The sequence below is a fragment of the Neodiprion virginianus genome, chromosome 1 (assembly GCF_021901495.1).
Source record: "Neodiprion virginianus isolate iyNeoVirg1 chromosome 1, iyNeoVirg1.1, whole genome shotgun sequence".
Taxonomy (NCBI): domain Eukaryota; kingdom Metazoa; phylum Arthropoda; class Insecta; order Hymenoptera; family Diprionidae; genus Neodiprion; species Neodiprion virginianus.
In genome coordinates, this window is record NC_060877.1 from 20,330,643 (window position 1) to 20,352,650 (window position 22,008).

At 36.6% G+C, this 22,008-nt stretch overlaps 1 protein-coding gene across 4 annotated transcripts in view; it reads right to left on the reverse strand.

The window, feature by feature from the left end:
* The window catches only part of LOC124300722 (uncharacterized), a 57,024-nt gene that overhangs the window by 20,069 nt on the left and 14,947 nt on the right, over positions 1-22,008 (reverse strand). For 2 of the 4 annotated variants that reach the window (XR_006907311.1, XM_046755056.1), the window contains 4 exons: positions 11,819-12,020; positions 9,868-10,120; positions 5,845-6,099; positions 3,045-3,161 (listed from right to left, as the gene is read on the reverse strand). Coding sequence is in view for 3 of the 4 variants with exons in the window: in XM_046755056.1 (XP_046611012.1) it covers positions 3,045-3,161; positions 5,845-6,099; positions 9,868-10,120; positions 11,819-12,020 (827 nt within the window). In the remaining variant the exon portion in view is untranslated. Of the gene's footprint in view, positions 1-3,044; positions 3,162-5,844; positions 6,100-9,867; positions 10,121-11,336; positions 11,545-11,818; positions 12,021-22,008 lie in introns of those variants that run through there. The other 2 variants (XM_046755066.1, XM_046755071.1) reach the window with 2 other exon arrangements.

The following is a 22,008-nucleotide window of genomic DNA, read 5'->3' on the forward strand; positions in this document are numbered from 1 at the left end:
CTTGTCTCGCTTAGTAATTGCCTGTATAAGATTAACTTTCATATTTGAGCTCGGTTTAGATGGGTCTGCTACTGATAGGTTTATCGGACAGGACTACTTTTCATGAACCGTGTCTTTCCTCTTTCGGAATTCCTTTTCATGTGTTCCATCCCATGAATCGTTAAGTTTTTTTGGATCTCTGGAGCAATAGTTTTTGCTGCTGGAAGAGGTTATTTGATTTTCTTCAACTGGGTTCTCAGCTGGTTCCTAGAGCCCTGTTGCAGCTTATCCATTAGGGGCTCGCGGCTTTACGAAGGTTTCGCTTGACACAAGCCTAATAGCATTGGGCACATCGCTCTGAGCAAGTGATGGAGCACCTTCTGTCGTTCCAAGATTAACTTGCGTTGAACTCTACTTTTTTGGTTTTTGGTTTTCCTTTCCTTTTGTCAACCTCTTCTGACCGCTCGGTGCGCGGTACAGGTGAAGTGTCATATTGGATTGAGTATTCTGTAAAAGTAAATCTAATTACGTTTTTTGTAGAAAGAAGATAGATCTTTATTCAATCTTGCTTTATTTTTGTTTTGTTTTTTAGTAGAAAGAGGTTAGACCTCTCGGACTCTGTTTCGTCGTGTATGCCAGAGATGAAACTCCACGAAGGGTGGGACCCCTTCTGTGACAACCTACGATTTCTGTAACGCTTGATATCTCAAGGTTGATACTAATTAGCCTGAGACATAGCTCCATGGTATAGAATGGCGATAGAATCAAATTTTTCGTTCCGCTCCAAAACCTAAGAAAGTGAGGTTATGTGTGTCCACAACTTAATTCGTTGGCTTTCTCTGTATGTTCGATTCCTGTCTCTTAATTTCTTCTCAGACGTCTCATACGCTTCGTAATGTGGTGAGGGCTTTTCTCGTTACTCTGTGACAATGATAAAACTTGGTTTCTTCGGTATTTTATACGCTTCGTTTACAGTTTGGATGTTGCTTGTCGACGAGGGGCTGTTCACTCGTATTTGAAGAATTTTTAAGTTATTCGAATCTATTGCGAGTCACGCAAATTTTTAAATTTTCTCCAGAATCTCGAATAATCTACGAAAATCTGCGAGAGTTTACGAATCTCGTCAAGTTCGTTTCGACTAAGATGCGGGGACTGGTGATATCGGAATACCGCGGAATATTGTCAAGAAATGATCAAGTCGGGACTCGAGTCGACTCGGGTCCGTATTCGAGTCTCGACAAGTCTTGATAAGTCGCATGAATCCCGAAAAATCACAGGTCAACAAACGCGGACTGGTGAATCGGCAGCTATATTACGCATGTACACTTGGGGACAATGAATCTGAGACGGCTAAGTTTTTACACTGCATAGTTATGTTAGCAACACAGAGAAACCTAGAGCGCCATACTCGGGCGAGCGCGAAACTAACTCAATCTCAATAAACGTAACATAACCCATGACCGTCGAATCTAACCTTAGAATACCGCGGGGATAATGACTTTTTGGATTGACACGTCAATTCTAAAGTTAGATTCGACAGTCATGGGTTATTGTATGTTTATTGAGATCGCGTTTGTTTCGCGCTTGGCCGACTATGGCGCTGTAGGTTTCTCTGCGTTGCCAACATAACTGACTAGTGTAAAAAATTAGCCGTCTAGATTCATTGTTCCCGAGTGTACGTGTGCATTCGCACAAGCGCGATTATCAGTGTTGAACGAGTAACATCTTTGGTTTTGTGTCTACCGGCTTCTACTATAAGTCAAGGTAATTATAGAAAAATCATAGATCACGAATATTAGCTTTCAATAATATTTCAATAAAATGTTTATTAAAATAGAGATCGCGAATCTCTTTGAAAAATTGTGAAAATTTAAATATAAATGCTACTAATTAAAAATTATAATTTTTTCCAATTTCTAATAATTGATAATTAGATAATTAATAATTAAAAATTGGAAAAATTTCGCGTGAGTGAATTAACTTCCTTGCAAATAAGTAGAATTCACAATAAATGTTTATTTTTTCATGACCACAATAATTTTTGGAATAATAAAATAAAGTAATCAACGGAAATTGTGAAAACAAATATCGTAAAAAACACCTAACAATAATGCGAAAAATAAACTTGTGGTAAAATCGCCATAAGATTATTTTTAAATGTTCCGAAGCTTTCCGTCTACTCAAATCTACGCAAGTCCGCGCGAGTCTATACAAATTTATTATGGAAAATCCACGCGAGTCTGCATGAATTTTGGCAAGTCCGCACAAATCTTATAAAGAGTCGGCGCTAGTCCATTCGAATCTTCTCGAGTATATCAGAATCAGTATAATCATTTCCTCGGAATATTCGAGTTACTCAAAATTATCACCAATCTTCACAAATCCTTAAATATTATCCGATATTATCGAATAAATTCGAGAGTGAACAGCCCTCCGTTTGTCGACACAAAGGAGAATCGCGAGTGGTATTCCCCGTGCCGTAAGCAACTCAAAAATGTTCTTGATTCAATTAAAAGCGCTAAATTATGAGGTGACATCGGTATAAAATAGCGGCACTACGAGTTAGTTTAGAGGAAGAGACGCCCGATACAATTCAGTACCTACATCATTTTATATATTTATAATTCTCTGAGAATCGAATGACATTTTAAATCTTGCGAACAAGAGATTTCGTTGTTATCTAACTTAATTCTTAATAATCGTCATATCCTTCGGGATATAAATATTTTCGAAATGATAAATATTGTATAAGTATGCGTGTTGTGTATTTATGATAAACTTTTGTTAATCGAACGAGCTATCTAAAATTACTCATGTTTTCCACTTTAAAGGATTGTCACGATAAAAAACTGGCCTTTTGTTGAGAAGTTCTATTTAGCCGTATGCCCACTACTATTCTTTAATCTACAGCATGAAAATTGTAACACTGTATTCAAATATTGTGTGTGGCGCGATTCATAAAGAAGAGTTATGTCTACACATAGGTAAATTAATGATAATGTAATTCCTTTATTGCTTTGTTTCCGTTTTATCCCCCTTTTTTCCCAGTGACTACGTCTACTAACTTTGGGTGTTGTTCCATTTCGCGAGTTTCTTCTATCATTACTATCGATCAGTCCGTTCGATCCACCGTGCCCTCCAGTAACGCTAACTAACGTTGTAACTAATCCAGCCACGCGAACCTGAAAATGTATAGCAATTTATGTCAGTTAAACAGTGGGAACAAAGTAGTCGTCACGAGGTTCAGATTACGAAGATTACGTATACGTCGATAATTTTAATGAAGAAAATAGCACTCCGCGCAGATAATAATATAAGAAAGCAATTTTACGATATGTCAAGGTTGTATTTGGTACAATAAAGTGATAAACTAACCCAAATATGGTCAAGTTTCAGCGCAGTGATTCAAATAAAGTGGTAGCCAACTAGATTGGTTTGCTCGCATTTGTTATAATTCTTATACATTTGCCCAGTAAAACAAAAGAGAAATAAAACCTATCGTTTTATCAGGAAGTAAGAGGGAAGGGGACGTAACTCCGGCAAAAAGTCGGGCCGGATTTTGACGCACGGTTCCTTAGTACAACGTTTCGCCGCACTGAGCGCCGTCGATGTTCGATCGTTCAACTATTACGATTACCGACCGGCTAGCAGTTGTCTGTTTACAACATTTGCATATTTTGAACGACCGTAAAACACGTACGCGGAGAATGGAGGACATCGGTACTATTAACTCTGCGCCGAAAACGTGCCCACTTTTTGCTGGGACGCAGGCTTGAGTTACGTCTCCTTCGCTCTTATTTCTTGCGCTTTATACAATGAAAAATAACATGGGATATCGATGGCTGAACCTTGCAATTGTTTGTTAGAGATAACCTTTTGGAGATTTTAGAAATATGGGACAATCCACGCCGAATCGCACGAAAAGTACTTGAAATTGGCTTATATTGTTTCACATTTTCTTACTTTCTTATAAGTTTTTGAAAATCTAGTCGAAAAAATTGTCAAAGTTATAGTTTGTTGACTCGAAAATGACCTCAGCTGTTAATTATTTCAAGTTCTTGGAGTTTTTGACGAAACCTGCTTCCACGCAAGGCATCAACTGCGGTTATTTTCAATCGATCAACTTCGAGACTTGGTTATGGGTTTATTTTAAAGGATCATCTTACAAGGAACATCCGCGAAGTGTCCGCCTCTGATTTTGATGAAACTTGATAGGAATGTTAAGTACGCTAAAATAAGAGATGCGTATTTTTTTACATTCGCTGAAATTAATTTTAAGCGGGTGAACTACCCCCCTAAAATGCTATTTTTCACAATTCCTAATATATTACGTAATAGAGCCTAATGTGCAGATTGCAGGGAAACTTGATTTTTAGGAGTTTCTGACGTTGCTGTTTCCAAATTTGAAGTCCAAATTTGAAAGTTCAAAATAGCGGATCCTACATGGCTGACGTCAATAACGAAAAATCGATCGATTTTCACCGAAAGTCGGTGGAAGCTGTTTTCGAGGTCGCTGATCATGGATCTGACCACGAAAATGCGAAATTCGAAGCGACGAATTCAAAACGGCGGTAGAAAATCATCACAATATCTCTACGAAAATTGGTATCCATATTTGTTTCTGCAGTACTTCAGATCCCATCCATTTCTGGTTTAATGACCGAATGACACGATAGCAAGAGTATCTCCTGTATCTTCTGATGTTGGATACGCCATTTTGAACTTTCAAATTTGGACTTCAGATTTGGAAAGTGCAACGTCAGAAACCCCTAGAAATCAAGTTTCCCTGCAATCTGTACATCGATCGATTTTTCGTTATTGACGCCGGCCATGTTGGCTCCGCCATTTTGAACTTTCAAATTTGGACTTCAGATTTAGATAGAGCAACGTCAAAAGTCCCTAGAAATAAAGTTTTCCTGCAATCTGTACATTAGGCCCTATTATGCAATATATTAAGAATTGTCAAAAATAGCATTTCAGGGGGGTAGTTCACCCCCTTAAAATTAATTTCAACCGATATGAAAAAAAATTGCGTATCTCTTATTTTAGCGTACTTAACATTCCTACCAAGTTGCAACAAAATCGGAGGCGGACATTTCCTTGTGTTCCTTGTTAGTGTAATCGGTCGAAAAAAAGCTGATTTTCGTGATTTTTTTTCGATAGTTAAAATACAATAATCAATTTAAAATATAAGGTTGAAAATGACTTCGAAAAAAAGAAGACTCTACAGTGGACACAGTGGTGACTTTTTTAACAGTTTTTTAGTTGAAAAAATATTAAAATTTCAGAAAAAAAGCTTCCATAGCAATATAAAGAATGACGTGAAGAATGTTGTGTTCAAATTTGAGATAGATAGCTTGAAAACTGTTCCTTTGAGGGTGTCCACCGTTTTGAAAAACCACGTTTCGTGAAGAACGTAAAAAAAGTGTAAAAAATATAAAAATAAATGTTAAAAAATTTATTTTCTGTTCTTCACGAGTGCTTCGATTTGACATTAAAAAATCGGACTGATTAGTTCATATTAGCCATTGGAAAAAAAATCGCAAAAAACAGCTATTTTTCGACCCGTTACACTAGGATGATTCTTTAAAGCGCTTTCAACGTACTTTGTGATGAAATTTCGAGGAAAAAAATGTGCACGTGCACCTACGTGAGGCAATTCAAAATTAGTCATTCGACATTGAATTTATCCATCCCTTTCTCACGAATTATAATAATATAAAAATACTCCGATTGCGAGAGTCTTTGAAAATTCATAACCTGGGTAATTTTCAAGTTATGGGACTTAATAACTCCGTATAGGTCAAAAAGACAGGTTTATTCTTTGTATGATTTGACGTGTAAGGTCCGATATGAGAAACATACCGCTTCCACGTTTGCTTTGGTCAAATCTCGGTGCAATTTCCGTAAATGAAATAGAGTGAGCAGCACACAGATAACATTTATCACGATCCATAAAACGTTTAGTATGTAATGACGGAATGGGCCGTGAACCAGGGGACAGCTTGGGGCGTTGTGTCCGGTCTCAGTGTTTGCGGCTAGGGCTCCGCTTAGAAACGTTGGTCCGAGATTAATCGTTATGCTGGCAAACCATATCATGAACGTTCCAAATAATACACACTGTTGAAAAAGAGGAATAAAGATTATCTCGCATCATTTTTGTGCCTTACCTAGTTTTCTCAATGTCTATCCATGGTATCGATTTTGATTAGGTTTTTCTATGGTTCCTCTACTTAACAAGAAAGTTTGCTTCGAGAAATTGAAAGCTGTTGACGCAATTGCTTGGAATATTTCTCTTTCATTTCGGAACTTGGAGATTTTTTTGAACTGGGAGTAAACGTACTAGAACTATCTTGCGAGGATCGCTAGAAAAATTCATAGAAAAACTCAAACCAAAAAGAGAATTGGGAATGCTTTATTCCTTTGATTAAGCAGGCCTTAATTTTTCCGAAATAGTTTTTTCCAGCTTAATTACAAGGGGAAGGCAGTCAAGGGTTCAACGTACTGGGTGAGGGTCACAAAAATGACTCACGTACAAGAATTGAGTCATTACTCTGTGGTACGAAATGAAATTATATAAAGTTTCTCTAACATGCATTCTTGATAAATTCTTGATCCCCACATGCCCTTGACGAATAACACGGTTCTACAACAAAATCGTTCTACAAAAAAAAAAAAAAAAAAAAAAATTGTACATATAAAGGCTTTAATGTGCTGAATCTACGTCTGCTTTCCATTTTTTGCTGTCACGTATATATTACATGATATGACGTTTTCTTTTATTGTTCAAAATTCAGAGTTTCTTGTGTTTTGTTTTTGGGTTTAACTACTTACTTTTACGTTACTTTAATCTATTTAAATAGTATCTGTACATACAAAACCAGTTCGAACTGAATGAAAAAGAAAGAAAGTTGTCGCCTAACGTTGTTTTCACATCAATGCGTGCCCCTGTACAGATCTCGTTGTGAATTCATGTCGCGCAATACGAAGAGAAAGAAAACTGCAAAATAACTGGAACGATACCAGTAGATAAATTTTCAGACGAATTCAATCTTTATACGTTTTAACTTTATAACTTATTTTTATAAATGTTGTTTCTATTATTAGTGTTCGATTATAATTTTCTAGCAAAATTAACGTTTTAATAATAAAAAAAAAACATTGCATGAAAAGATACGCGGTACATATTTCTTATTATTACATTTCGATTCAAGAGCATCAAATCTATTATAATTACACATGCTCTTGAGAAGGAGAAAAAAAGTTTTCTTTTGCAGACCAGTGTAATTATTCTTGAAACAAAAGGGCATCGGTATTAAAGACTCGAGTTCGGACATTGACTCTCGTAGGTAGGTGCGTTGACTTCGATTCTTTGGAAACCGAAGGTGTAGCGGCCTCAACCCTTGTTTACGGGAAACTTTCGAGTGGTCCAAAACCAGTATATTAAACCCGAGATTAACCCGTCATTGGGCGCGTGGGGGTGTAGAGACCCCAGGCCTTTCATTTTTTTCTCAGTTGCTACAAAGAAAATTTCCAGCGCTGACATAGGTGGACCTCCCAGGAACCTTCCAATTAAGCCATTGCTTGCGTTGGCGCGCTGTTTCGTCATTCATTTCGCAGCCATAAATCATTAAACGTAGTCGGGGCCTCTACGGACCCCACGCGTGTACCAGCGTTACTGTTCGTGCTGTATAACGGGAACAAGTATTATCTGTGGTACAGAACTAAATGTCAAGATATTTTTTCGTTTGGGTCAACTGAAATTTTAACGAAATTTGAAAATCATATTAATGACATAAAGCTGAGAATTTATAAATATTTATTTAGTTTTTTTTTTCTCATTACATGTACTTTTTCATTGATCGAAAGAGGTGCTTTTTCTAACTCAATAAAAACTGTACTCATTTTTTGTAAATATTTTGCGCCATGGATTATTTTCTTTGTTTATATCTTCGTCTCAGCAACAGTGCTTAAAAAGAACCATTTTTATACAAAGACATAATTTTTTTTTTTGCGATATCTTTTATAGTGATCAAATTTTCAGGTTTTGCAACTTCTGACATGAAGTATTGTCTATTTATGATAAGCGATAAATTTGAAATCTTGAATCCGTAAATCCTTATTGCCAGACGCATAGACAACCACAATTTTCAGTACAAAACCTTTTATTGATATTGCAGTTGAAAATATTGCATTAACCAACTGGGGTCTCCGGATACCCAAAACGAAAGTTGACGTGTCTAATAAAGGATTAATAAATCCGACCGAAATCGGTCACGCGCAAGGTATGCCGTCTGATTGCTAGTTGAGCTGTTACAAATTCATACTATCATAACGGATGCCTACAATCGATGTTGGATGATTTTTTTTTTTTTATTTTAATAGTATTCACTTATTTCGACATCCGAAAATATAAGCACATGGGCCAGTCCACCAATTATCGACAAATGAACGGGACGTCAAAAAATCGATATGTCTAAAATTTTTACCTCTTGAAGTGTGTACTAAGATTAAAAGGTTCACGAAGTTTGAATGCCACAACAGAGTTTATCATTTCAACCTAATTGAGCATGAAACGTGAGTTGCTTTCGTATCATTATCGGGATGAAAAAAAATTACGAAAAAATGAGTATCGTATGTGAAAAATATGATGATTTGCATTATAATTTTTGAGAGTCCCGTTTTTTATTTTGCTGATTTATAATTATGCATCTTAGAATTTCATAGTCCGTTAGATTTGCAATGTATTCAATATGCAATGTTTGACTACCGCCGCTCGTAAAATTTCAAATTTAAGGAATTTTAAATTCTGGACATTTTCGCGTGTTTTATTGAGTAAAAAGGAAATTCGCGGTGGCCAGATAAGCGAGCAAATATTTACACGTCGCGTTAACCGCGGTAATTTGAATCGCACTTAAAACTTGTAGCTTTTAGGGAGAAGGATACGCTTTTAGTCTGATAGCAACGGTCGAACGTAGTCGAATGCTTCCATGTAAGTTCCGACCCCGACAGCGGATGTATGTAGAATAAAGTATTCCAACGTGAGGCAGTTTATTTTATAACGCCTCGAAAACATAAAAGTAAATAAATAGCGGTTATAGTGTCGGCAGTCGTGAAATTTAGGTTCTTCACCGAATTACGGGTCTTGGTTGTATATATTACTGGGGCTATGGGAAAAAGAGAGTTGGCGCTCACTTGCGACTTTTGTCACGGTGGTGAAAAAACTCCGCAGCTTTTCTATAGAAACCAATAAAGCTGCGCTTGTTACGATGACGTGACAGTCAATGGTAGGCATTCCTTGCACTATTCCCTGCGTTATTTCGTTAATGTACACCGTTTTACTTATAACATGGCTGAAGTAATGCAGAGAATGTCCATTGCAACTTTAAAAGGACTTTTATCGGACGAAATATGATGTGGAACGTGTGATATGAAGAATATTCGCCACTTGTCACTCGAATTACACTAGTTATGTTCATGGTGAGCAAAATTTCAAGCTGAAATGGCGCAGCGTTCGTGTTGTTCACTACGAAAAAAAGTGTCCGATAGAGTCCCCCTAACAGGCACAGCTGTCTATTTTCACACTACAAATGATCGTTAACGGTAAAAACAGAGAAATAAACGTACATGTCGTCATCTTCGCTTTGTTAGAACGCATTTCGCGCAAATGGAATGGGTATTTCAACATGACAAAATACATTTATATAAACATGGCACGTGTCTCTAGGCCTGTGACGTTTTGTTGTATAGTTGCATTAACGGTCAATAACAGAGCGATCAATGGTCCTATATACAGTTGATATTGGATATCACGAGATGAGAAATCCACCCTTTACCTAGCGGTTTCACTACGTGCATTACTTACTGGTTAAAATTCATGCATTTCACCTGAGGCGAGTCCATGAGGAGAGGAGCGGTGAGATCGGCTTCTTCCTCACTTTCTGGAAATACTGGACTATCGTTTAAGACGGTGGTAAGCATATTCACCGTTGAGACAGTGACCAGTAATAGAAATGCGGTCTCGACAAGCGAACACTTGTTAACGGGCTGGCAATTCAGTATGCTCAACCCAAGAGGCAATAAAATGGCTGCCCTTGCGCAGTCCACCATTGCCTGATGAAATAGTAGCCCTTGGGACCATCTGCAACTCAAATATATTGTTACAATATTGCTTGTCTCGGCTACTCGAGTTGCCCATTCCCCAAACTCTACTGTAATATCTGAAGAAACAGTCGCACCCGTCAAAGAAGACTTTCCCAGTACGTTTTTCCGTTATTACTATTTCTGGTATTGCATATCTCTTTCGGCAACTCATTTTTCAAAAAGTCATATAACAGGAGTACAATGAAGTATTGGGAAAATCTTATTGATGTTTCGAGGTACTCTTAAATTTTCGAGAAATGTAATAAATCGAACCACCTAATACACTACAGTGCAGGTTTATAAATGATTTAATACGAGGGGATAGGCAAGAAGTCAGGAGATAAAATTGTTACATATTTTTCTTGAAAGGAAATTCTACGATACTTCTGTCTTGCGTAATAGTATACCATGTATAGTAATGATGTAATAAGAGGCTCTAGCTTTCAACTGATGCTTCATTTATGGCGTGTAATATAATTATACGTATCAATAATGAGAAACTACAGAGATACAAAGACATGATACATATGTATATACGCATATATCTATTATAATACATATTTATTACTGTATGTAATGGGTACATACTACGTATAAAGTTTTATTGGGATATGAGCTAATTCTTGCGTCAACTGACTTCAACAAGGCTTTACAAAACAGGGTTTAGAGACATAATAACGTGTAGAAATTACCAAAAAAGCCGACATTCTGTCATTTGTATGTATACCTGTTCATCACGATTTTGAACTTTTAACTCTTAATGTCATATTTTATCTACTTGGCTTTTCATGACTTGCAAATGCGAAGGGGAAGAAAAGTGGACCGCCAAAAATTTGCAGCACGTCTATAACCTTGTTGCTGGATTCAGTGATAATTATGTTTAGTAAATTCACGTTAATTTATGAACTAACAATTAAGTGATCAAAAAATTTGTTAGTCATCGTACAACATTTTTTTTTTTTTTTTATTCGAAGTATTTTACCGTTAAAGTTCAAAACCATAATAATATGTTTCGTATGGTGTCATTGCTGAACTCAATAAATTCTACAAAGCCAGGGGATTGACCATGCTGTAATTGTCAAAATGAAGGAAAAACGAAAAAGTAGAAAGAAAATTTATTTATAGTTTTGTGGTTTACATATGTCTGTTTTAGGCATGTCAGTTTTATGGTTCCAATTTTACGACAAATAGGAGTATAGGTTTCTTGACTTAACTATTCATGTATTTTATGATATTCGTTTTTATATTGATTTTTGTCGTATATTTTTGCATATGTATAATTCTTTTTGTTTTCTGATTTTCTATTTAAATAGGCTACGTTGAAATTTTCTCCTTTCCTCTCGCAAGACTTTTTCTATGCATTCCGTTGGAAAATAACTGTTACTTTAAAATTCTTTTTTTTTTTTTTTTTATCTATCCTGCCTAGAAATAATAAAGTATTATTAAGTTTATAGTCAATTCCGGGTGAAGATGTATTCACGTTAGCGTTACCAAGCTCTCGACGAACAATGCAATACTGGATTAAGAAAATGAATATCACTAGACTTTTTACGTATTCAACAGCCTGAGCTATTTATTGTTGGCACTTGATCGAACCGATAAACGCGTATGCAAGGAAAAACCGAAAGACACGTGTAACGCTGGCGTGTTAGCATCTCTCTGTTATTGTAGGATTGATAACTGGTACTTATACTACCTTCGGAGATGACGTTTGGCTAATATTAAAGCCATCAGAATGACATTGGCGCCCATTCCGAGGGCCCCAAGACTAAATATAACTGTAGCTTCAGTTATGCCTCCAGGATGGCACTGAAATACTTTCGTGGCATTTGAGGTTACGTTATATGGAGCCCCGATGCCAAACCTCAAGTTTGCCCCAATCATAGCAGCAGCTGACCCTGAAATCCAGTACAAGTTTTCGTGGTAATTCGTTCTACCTTTGAAAATGAGAGGAAACAATTTTACATATCACTCCCGAACAAAATCGATTACTATTCAGCCTCAACGAGGAGTTTTGCAGTTCTAAACACCAATCTGTTCCAAAGAATTATGAATCACAACCCATTTTTCGAAACAACGTATACGGGAACAGAAAATGCTCCGAGAAGGCAGTGTGTACTTAATTAAAGGTTGGGCAGAAAAAGTGTAATTTTTTTTCTTATATTATATTTCAAATCGATACGGCACGGAAACAACGTTTTGCATGTAGACTTTATTAATCAAAATTATTGACAGTATCTATCAAGTCATGATAGTTTAAACGCGTTTTCGATACACGCTATTCTCGAGACGTCATTATTCAGTACACTGGTATGATAACGTGTAAGAATATGGATTGCGTAAGTTGGAAAACTAGCGTAAAGTTAGATTAAGTATACTGAACAGTGATGTTACGAGAATTGCGTGCAAGCGACCATTCAAAACGGCTCGGACTCTTAGAATCGTAATACGTTTCACTAATAGTAATAATCTTGTAGATTTTGCAAATTGTTACTTATAACGTAACTTGTTGAATGGATGAATTAAAAGATGTTCTCAGACGCTAAGTAACCCAAGTTTTTCTAAGAATAACGCAACAGAGAGTATTGGCTAATAGATTATACGAATTGGAACTTCGAATTTAGGGACCCAATAAGAATAGTTATTAAATTTTCGTCAGGGAAAGTCAATGAAGGAGATGATGTTTGAGCGAAAGCAATCAACGATTCGGTTCTGCCCAGCCAGCCATCTCCGGGCTTCGATTTATTAAAACAAAAATATTCGGCAAATATTTAATATGATAGTATGAACTTATTATCGAAAAATGTAATAATTTGATAGTATTCAACTGTATAAATCATTATTTCCATCTTAGCGACACGTCCGTCGTAAAAAATATTAATTAATTTAACAATTAATTACATATATGCCAGACCGCTGTGTACGAATTCTAATAACAAGTCCTACTGGTGACACATCCCATCATATAGGCAAAAATGAGTACACCACTCTGTCTGCATATCGAAATGTACTTCATAACCAAGACTAAATGTTATTAATATGATAGTGTCACGTGCCATTACGATTATTCTAAGTGTTGCAGATGTATAGCACTGTTACAATACTTTACATTTTTACGGAAATTACAATTTTTGGAACGGAGATTAATTTAGGTTAAAGAGAAATATACACGTTGATGAATTGTACAATGCAATCTAAAATACACGAGACTTACAATTTATGAGTTTCCTCAGCGCTTAAGTGTTGGTTACATGACGATCGAGGAAGACGCGATCTTCTTACTGCGAAATCAAATTGTATGACCTAACTTATTTCAATGTCTTACGGGATCATCCTAGTGTAACGGATCGAAAAATAGATAATTTTTGCAATTTTTTTCTCGATGTTTTAAATATGCTAACCAATCTTAAAATTTGAAGAAGATTATTAATCAGTATTAAAGCTGCTATTTTGCTGTGGAGGTTTTTTTCAAAAATGAAAATAGATAAAATGACCGTCGTTTGAAAAAAAGTATCGAATTCAGCCAATTTTTTCGACAGTTTTTCGTTAAAAAAGTATGAGGGTTTTACAGACAAAAGAACCTTCCCTAGCAAGATAAAGAATGGCGTGAAAAACGTGCTTTGAGACAGATAGCTATGAAACTCTTGCTCTGAGTGTCCACCGTTCTGAGAAACCACGTTTCGAGCAAACCGTTATAAAATGTAAAAAAAAAAAATTACTCTGTTCTTCACGAATGCTTTGATTTGACATGACTATGAAAAAAACCAACAAAAATCAGCGAAAATCAGCTATTTTTCGACTAGTTACATTAGGATGATCTCTCAAGTAGTATGAATCCAACGTAGATCTAATTTTGATTAGCATTGTAGAAGGCATGCCGTTTTTTTATTGGTTTCTTGGATCAGTAGCTCCCTCATTCTCTTGTCAGTTCGACTCTAAAGAAGTTCTTGTCAGAACCATCCGTCTTATTTAACATCCTAATACGAAATGCTGAGCGTTGTGCTGTGCACAGTCACTCGATATAGGTAGACGTAAACACTTATTCACTTCGCGGTTAAAATATTTCAAAATAAACGTCTCCGGGTTCCGCAGTGAACACGGTTAAGCGGCAAAAACTATGGAAACAAGGCTAGGCAAAATACAAAACTGTCCGTATGATAAACAATAAAAAAACCGTATAGTAAACCAAAATTCATGATTTATAAATAAGATTTTTTTGCACGATAAAATTACCAGCAGGCAATTATGCATTTCGACTGTGGAATTTGGAATTGTTTGAAATTCAATATTCAATCAAGTTTCAAATTGTAATTTTACAATTAGAGGTGAGCTTGGATCCCTAAATTCTTGCAATTTGACAAAAATTTGACACAAATCTGTCAAACCAGCATTGTAAGAGATTTTCATTTGACAATAAGCTTTTCAGTTGAAAATGTCATATTAGAAGATGGTTTACAGTCCAGATCTAAATACGGTATTTTCTGTTTTATTTCGAACGGTTTTTTGGATATTGTCCCTTTAAAAATCATATTTTCTGCTAATATGGAAGTGAATTACTATGTTGCTATTGCAAGTAACTGAAATTTTTGTTTGGGAACTACCAATGTTGAGAGGGTCGCAAATCGTTACAGTCGCATAAAACTGAATATAACGAAAGATGTGAAAGTGAGAAAATCTTGAATAACTTTTCAGCGGTGTGGATCGCGCCAATGTTCTGTGGAAAACCCGTTAATTGGATTTGAAGGTAGAAAGCGGCAGGGGATGAGAGTAGGTAGACAAACATACGTATATTCATCTGGCGGCTGCCGCGAGCCCGGCAGTAGCGGGATTCTGTAAAGCCTTATTCGTTATTATTCTTATTATTTTTGTCATCATTATTATTATCTTTATCAGCAACTTTTTAAACCCAACCGTAGAAACCTCGAGCCTTCCGTAATTTCAGCCACAAATAAACCAACGAAATATATTTGATCATTCGCACTAAGGTTCTGAACCACGTTTTCGAAAACTATGTGCTCGTATCAATTTCAAATAATTCTTTACGTTGCGTACATTCATAAAATTCCTACAACTTGTGCGATGAAATCAAGGATGAAATATGTTTTTCTTAGCCTGGGCGGCAAATTTTTTTCCATGATCGTATAATAAAAAAATAACAACGGTTGAGATCTACCGAATGCAGGATGCACAACAATAGTAAGATTTAGATGTCATAGACGTCCGTGTCGGTGGTTTAATATATAGGCAGTGTCGTCTTCGCAGAAAGGTGAAAGATGGAATTGTTGATTTAGTAATGCAAAACTTCCATTCAAACCAGCGGCAGTCAAAATCCTTCAATAACTTAAGCCTACCACAACAGATGCGAATATAGAAACACACGATCGATAAACTTTCTCATGATCAAAACAATAATTGATATTTTCATTCTGTTTGAGTTCTCTGCGAGTTATCTGCAGGTGATTGGATGGGAGAAATAGGATTCATAATAAGGGAGTGAAAAGAGCTAGACCTTTTGCCACAACGTCTGCAGCATGAACTGACATGGTTTGTTTGACAAGTTCAACGCCTAAGGCGCGGCCGTTGCCATCTTGACACATATTCGAGGATCGAACCGAGAGGTTGAATAAATTTCATTCAGCGAGAAAATATTCAGAGAATCGACCATAGACGCTACTGCACTTTGTGCGCTTCTTCCTATTCTGAGTCTTTTTTCTTGAGGAAAATTATGCCTCGACTCGTTTTCACTTATCTCTCTACCCTCAGATTCAACGATACTAGAAGCGCCGCGTTCGTGTCAGATACTAAATTTTCAGATGATAGAAGCCGAAAAACTAGTAACTAAATAGTAGCACAGCACTATACTGTGACCGGCACGAATCATTTCGATACGATTATCTTAATAATATTTCATAAAATTAACTCCGAGAGTAACAAAATTAGTTGACTAACGCATGCGTGTATTTGATTTTTCAAATATTGTTTCTTCAACATCCGCAGGTTCGTTCGCATTTCTTGTCAGTAACTTGATGATACAACATTTTTTTCTTAATACTCCCTAGAATACTTTTTCATTTATCTCATTTGTACGGGATAGAGGAGAGGTATTGACGAGCGGCTGTCAATACATCTCCGTAGCCACTCGAGATGTTGTTTCGGGTAACTTTGGGTCCGATCTCGTCGCTGCTCTTGAGTCAGGGAATGGAGGAAGAAGTAAGAATTGACGCGAGAAGGATGTATTCGAATTCATCATGGTTTATTGGAATGGTAAGGAGTATAAATGTGTAGACGAAGTGGATCTTAGTTATGAATGTTCAAATTGATAATTGGAGAATGGTTCAGGAATTGGTTTGTTGAAATTTGGAATTGTAAGTTGGAGTGGAAGGTGACTTGTCGGGAATGGATTAAAAGTATTCTTGATGAGAGATTGATTAGAAGTGTACTTGGTGAGGGTAGACATAGAAGTGGTCTCGGAACAAAGAGTATGAGTGCAGGAAAGGTGCGAGAATCTAGAATAGTGGGTAAGAGAATTAGCGGAATAAGGGCGATAACGAGTGGCGTGAGGCTGCATGGAAATAGGAGGACAGGTTATAGACCGTAACATTACTGTATGGAATATGGAAGAGTCAGCAATTAGATGCAATACGTGGATGAGGAAGATGGGGAAGACGTGTGGTGGTAGGCCGGTCGTAACATGATTGTTACTATTAAAACCCAGCCATTGTCATTATTAGTAGGTATATATATAATAATGATAGTTCTATTGTGGCGTTACCATATCGCAATCACAATTGTCATAATCAGTAATCTTAAAAGCGTTAAATCTCCCAAAATTTTAAAGATATCAAGAAAAAGAAAGGAGTTTGCAATGGAAAGCAATGGTAATATGTAAAATTATGCAACCAGCTTTACATACAGCTTCCTGTTTGAATTTCTTTGTATATCATTTCCTGATATCTTTATAAATTATGTTATACACCATATTTTAAAATCGTCAGAAATCACGTGGAATGTTTACACGTTTAGTCTCATTTGGTACCGCAAAAATGACGCGGTATTGCAGTGAAAAACTTGACGGTAGTGTAGGTACTCGATATCTCTTATAACCAAAACGGGCATGTTCAGACACCAAGTACATGAATCACAGTCAACACTCTTGAAAGCATGAAACTTTGTCTAAAAAATATAGCCCACTCATCTCGTTGTTTTCCACATGTGTCAATGAACGTAAAAATCACTTATCTGTACCGATCTAAAACGGGCAATGTATATTCAAATCAATTCCTATTCGACCGGACAACCTTTCGTCTCAAGCCGTTGGACACGCCATCCTTATATACGTATATGAGTGTCTACTTTCACCTTACCCTGCGTTTTTTCTACTGGGAACCGGCGTGTAAGGATGTTCGAGATTTACAAATTCGCATTAAACGGACCGAGCGAAACGATTTGCTCTGGTTTCTCAGCTTTTCTCTTTGTTTTTGGCAGATGCTACTTGCGCGAGTTCTAATATTCCTGCAAACTATAATAGCAAAGCAGTATTGTTTATCTTATTTCCTGAATCATAATCTTGTACCAGTTTTTACTTTGAACTTAGAGAATATATCCAGAAGTGAAAAAATTAATCAAACTAAGGAATAATTCAATCGAGTCGAATTGAGTTGGAAGAATTTCTCCATAATATGAAAGAACCAAACAAGCTATAAGTTTAATTATTTATAATTTTCAAAATGTCTTATTAATCCATTTTTTCATGCCAAAATTGTTTGTCCAATGTATATAGATCATGATTGATCATAATCCATCATTTTATTCGAAAATCAATGTTCTACAGCTCGCCCGAAATGAATTTTCATCAACATCGATTATTTTTGAACGAATCAAAAGTTTACTAATTATAACCTGTATAAATTTTGCATACAACGTCTTTGTAATGTGACTTGATGAATTGAGGGCCTACGGAAAAACCATCGCTAGTGATTTATAGAAATTTCGTTTACAAAAAAAATCACCCGTGTTATTTATGACAATTGTATAAACGGTACTTTTGCGGTATAAAAAAAGGATCAATCACGTATACGGGTCATGCTCTCAAATTCTGCAACAGTTTTCTACCTCACTTCGACCAATTTGACCCTAATTTTATTCGTAAATAGTATATCACAAAGAACAACTGCAAAGTTTTAAAAACTTTGTTCGCTCCTTGTTCGGTCAGAATAGTCTGCGATTTTTTCGAATGATCGAATCATATCTGATATCATTCCGTTTATAAATTTCAGTGCTCCTCTTGTGCGTAAAAAAAAGTTAAGGATAGTGGCTTTTCTAAAAAAAAAAACCTGAGGGTTGTGAAACAAATTATTATTTTTTACGCTTAACGTGAAGAAACCGTGGCTAATTGACTAAACTATAATAGGTCGTTTGTCACATCATACGCCGCCTATTTTCCTCTTCATTTTATATTTCTTCGGAAAATTTATAACTTGCCTCGCAAAATACGGCCTTTTCGAATTCAGGAATTGATAGATTTTGATTTGAAAAAAAAAATCGCTCAATCTACGTATTATCAACATAAGTCATGACTTCAGTCAGTGCATTTAGTACATAATGACATTGAGAGAAGCGACATGGGGAATCCCACTATTCAAATATAGTAAAGGACTATTCGTATCGTTCACTTAAGCATTGTACGTTGAAGAATTGACTATTTTCTACAATTCACAATATGTGCTTTTTTCGTACACATAGTTAGTCATTATAGATATAGTTGATCAATCAAGGTTAGATTGTTACCGCGACATCTACTAAATTCTGTAGTTGAAATATTTTCATTTTTACTAGATATTTCTCTTACAATCAGTGTGACTATCTTACCTCCCAGGATTACCGAATCTTCGATATACCTGCAGCTTATTGGTTCAATACCTTGGTGTTTAGATATACGCCCCATCTTTTAACATTCTCCATTGACCTTAATATTAACCCCGGTATTCCTACATCATCGATTTTCTTCTCATCGCTCTAGAATCTCGCGGAGTTGAAGATGGATACGAATACGGAAGGGGAGGGAGAAGCTAATTGACTTTATCTAGCCCACAGCTACTTCTACAGCCCTTTCTGTGGCGTATAAAATCTTATTCCTTACGTTCTACTCACAAGATGTAGTTGTGGAAGTGAGAGTTCCTCCTACTGCTCACAAGAAAGGTATCCCAGGTCGATCTCGCCGATTTAATTTCTTTTGTAACATGTTATAGTAGACAAAAAACTAAGCGACATGTATTTTTTTTATCCGAGCATAAATATTTGAAGGTGGCAAAATCAATCTCCAAAGTAAGGTATGTCAAGAGGTGAATTGGCATTTTTTTTTTTTCTTAATTGAAAAAATTACGTTTTTCATTTCTCGTTATCAGAAAACTTTTCTAGTTAGATTGGTTGAAAAACATTATGTTCTTATGAGTGAAACCGCTAAACCACCCCTTGAAATGCCTTACTTTGGAGGTTTGTTTCACCCCCTTCAAATGTTTAATGGCAGATAAAAAAAAATATTGTCGCCTCGGTTTTAGTGTACTATAACGTATTACAAAAGATATCAAGTCGGAGAGATCGACCTGGGATACCTTCCTTGTCATTGACGTGTATCCTCGACAGTTCAATTGATAATCATGGCAGGTCTGATTTCATTGAGATATCCGTCTGAGGCGATTAAAACCGACCATCCTTTGCAGTCTGATATTAAAGTCGAAAGCCCATCGAAAGCCGTGTGCCCTTCATAGGATCACCTACAGGCCATAGGCTTACTCACAGGCGCGCTGAATTGATCGGAGCCTGGTGTACGAACGTACAGCCTGTGGGTGATCCGACAAACGAAACAGAACCTTGCGTGTGCTTCGACCTTGACACTGTGATCGATGATTATATTGGCGATAAATATTTATACAGCAAATATTGTTAATATGTCAACATTGCGTCGGGTTTCTGTAATTCTCCTCACTCTGGCGAAAATAAACCTGCACCTCGTATCTTGCACATCTAAACACCGCGTAGTTGTCCGCCTGCCTGCCTTTGAGTTTCATATCCAGGGTATGTACCGAGCCTGCTGGAATCTGGAGGATATGAAACTGTAAAATAGTCTCGTATTGCGAGGGAGTCCCAATACCTACATTTTCCATCTCCCAGAGCAAACCTTTCTCTACCTCTCACCGTAGCTTTTCCAGACTCACGAGTATTCGCGTTCGAAATAAATTTCCCGACGCGAGGTTTTCAAAGCTTCGAGTGTATCTTTCAATATTATGCTCTCACTCCGTCAGCTTTTAGCGAATCCGTTCGTCTGTAACCAACCTCATACTTTTAGCCGAATACATCGCAGTCATGTGCTACGTATTCGGCAGATACTATCAAAGTACAACGTATTCGCTCATGTTTCAGATATTTTCTCTCGTGAACCTTTATGCGAAAAGAAGCTTAACAGAAGGTATACACATTTATTCTTTGCCGAATAGCAGCATTATACCTGCAATATAGGTACGGGTAGAGATTCGTGGTAGATAGTTTGGATTGTAAGCGTGACCCAGGATTGCCTGGGACGACTGTCACGTAATTCGAACCAAAGTCACACGTCGACGGTCGAGTTCCCTAGCCGGGAGGTCGCTGCTGCAGCAACCGGCTAGGGAACTTGACCGTCGACGTGTGGCTACAGCTTCAATCACGTGACATCGGCGCCAGCCAATCGTGGGCTGCGCTTAGGATCTAAACTACCCTGAATCTCTACCCATTTTTACATTGGCATATCGCTGGTGATTAGCAACGAATGAATAATCCTGTAAATCCAACGTGAGCACTTTCATGGAAAAAATAAAATTTAATGAAATTGTAGAGAATGGCTAATCTATCGGAAGAAATGCCTCTTCTTCGGTAAGCTTGCAATTTTTTTCCGTCAACTTATCAATTGTACAACTAATTATTCCAATACAGCAAGAAACGTAGAGGCTGGTGTGGAGATGATTTTTTAAAATGCAAAATTAGCCAGATACGAATTCCATCATACTACACAGTAGACCTTGGAAATTTGTACACTAAAAGACTTCAAAAATATTTCAGAATTTCAATTCAGCTTATGGCTGAAATATTTTTTATTTTTTTTAAGTTTGTTATTTTAATTCTCACGTTTTGCAGAATTTAGTACTTTTTACTCCAGAATATTACTTTTTAACCATGCAATTGCTTGGGAAGTTAGAACTCATATTTTTATGCATATAAAAATATGAGACTCGTCAGTTTTATTTAGTTCGGCTGAAAGATTCACTAGTATATGTGCCTGTTGATGGGTATTATCGAGCAATCCCCTGCGGTATTTTTACTTCTTCGACTCGACGAACCCGTGTCATAGTGTAAAGAAAGTTACTTTAAACTATTGTTTATATATACATTCTAGTTCATTTTTATCTTCCTTATTTTATTATATTTCTATTACTCTTTTCAATCTGGAGCGAACTATTCAACGCGGTTTTATCTGAACGGGCAGCTGTGAGATTTGATAAGAAATCGAAGGTGACCCGCGTTTCCTGAACATTGATCATACCTCGAGGTATTTACTGATTCTCTGTACTCTAGAAGCACTTTTTACTATCGATCTTGATTATAAGACCTGACAGCTTACCCCATACCATTTAGAATCGTATCATTATAATTTTGTAGTTAGTTATGCAGGCGACATGTTTCAGAAATATGAGTTCGCTTATTTTTAATTACTTTCACCCTGTGAAAATTCGAGTTGATCAGCGACTCCCAAAGCCTGTGTCATCCTCGTAGATTAAAATTAATAGGCAAAATTGATACTGATTTAGCACTCAATATCAAGTAAGCACTAGATAGAAAACCAGTATAGTACTCATA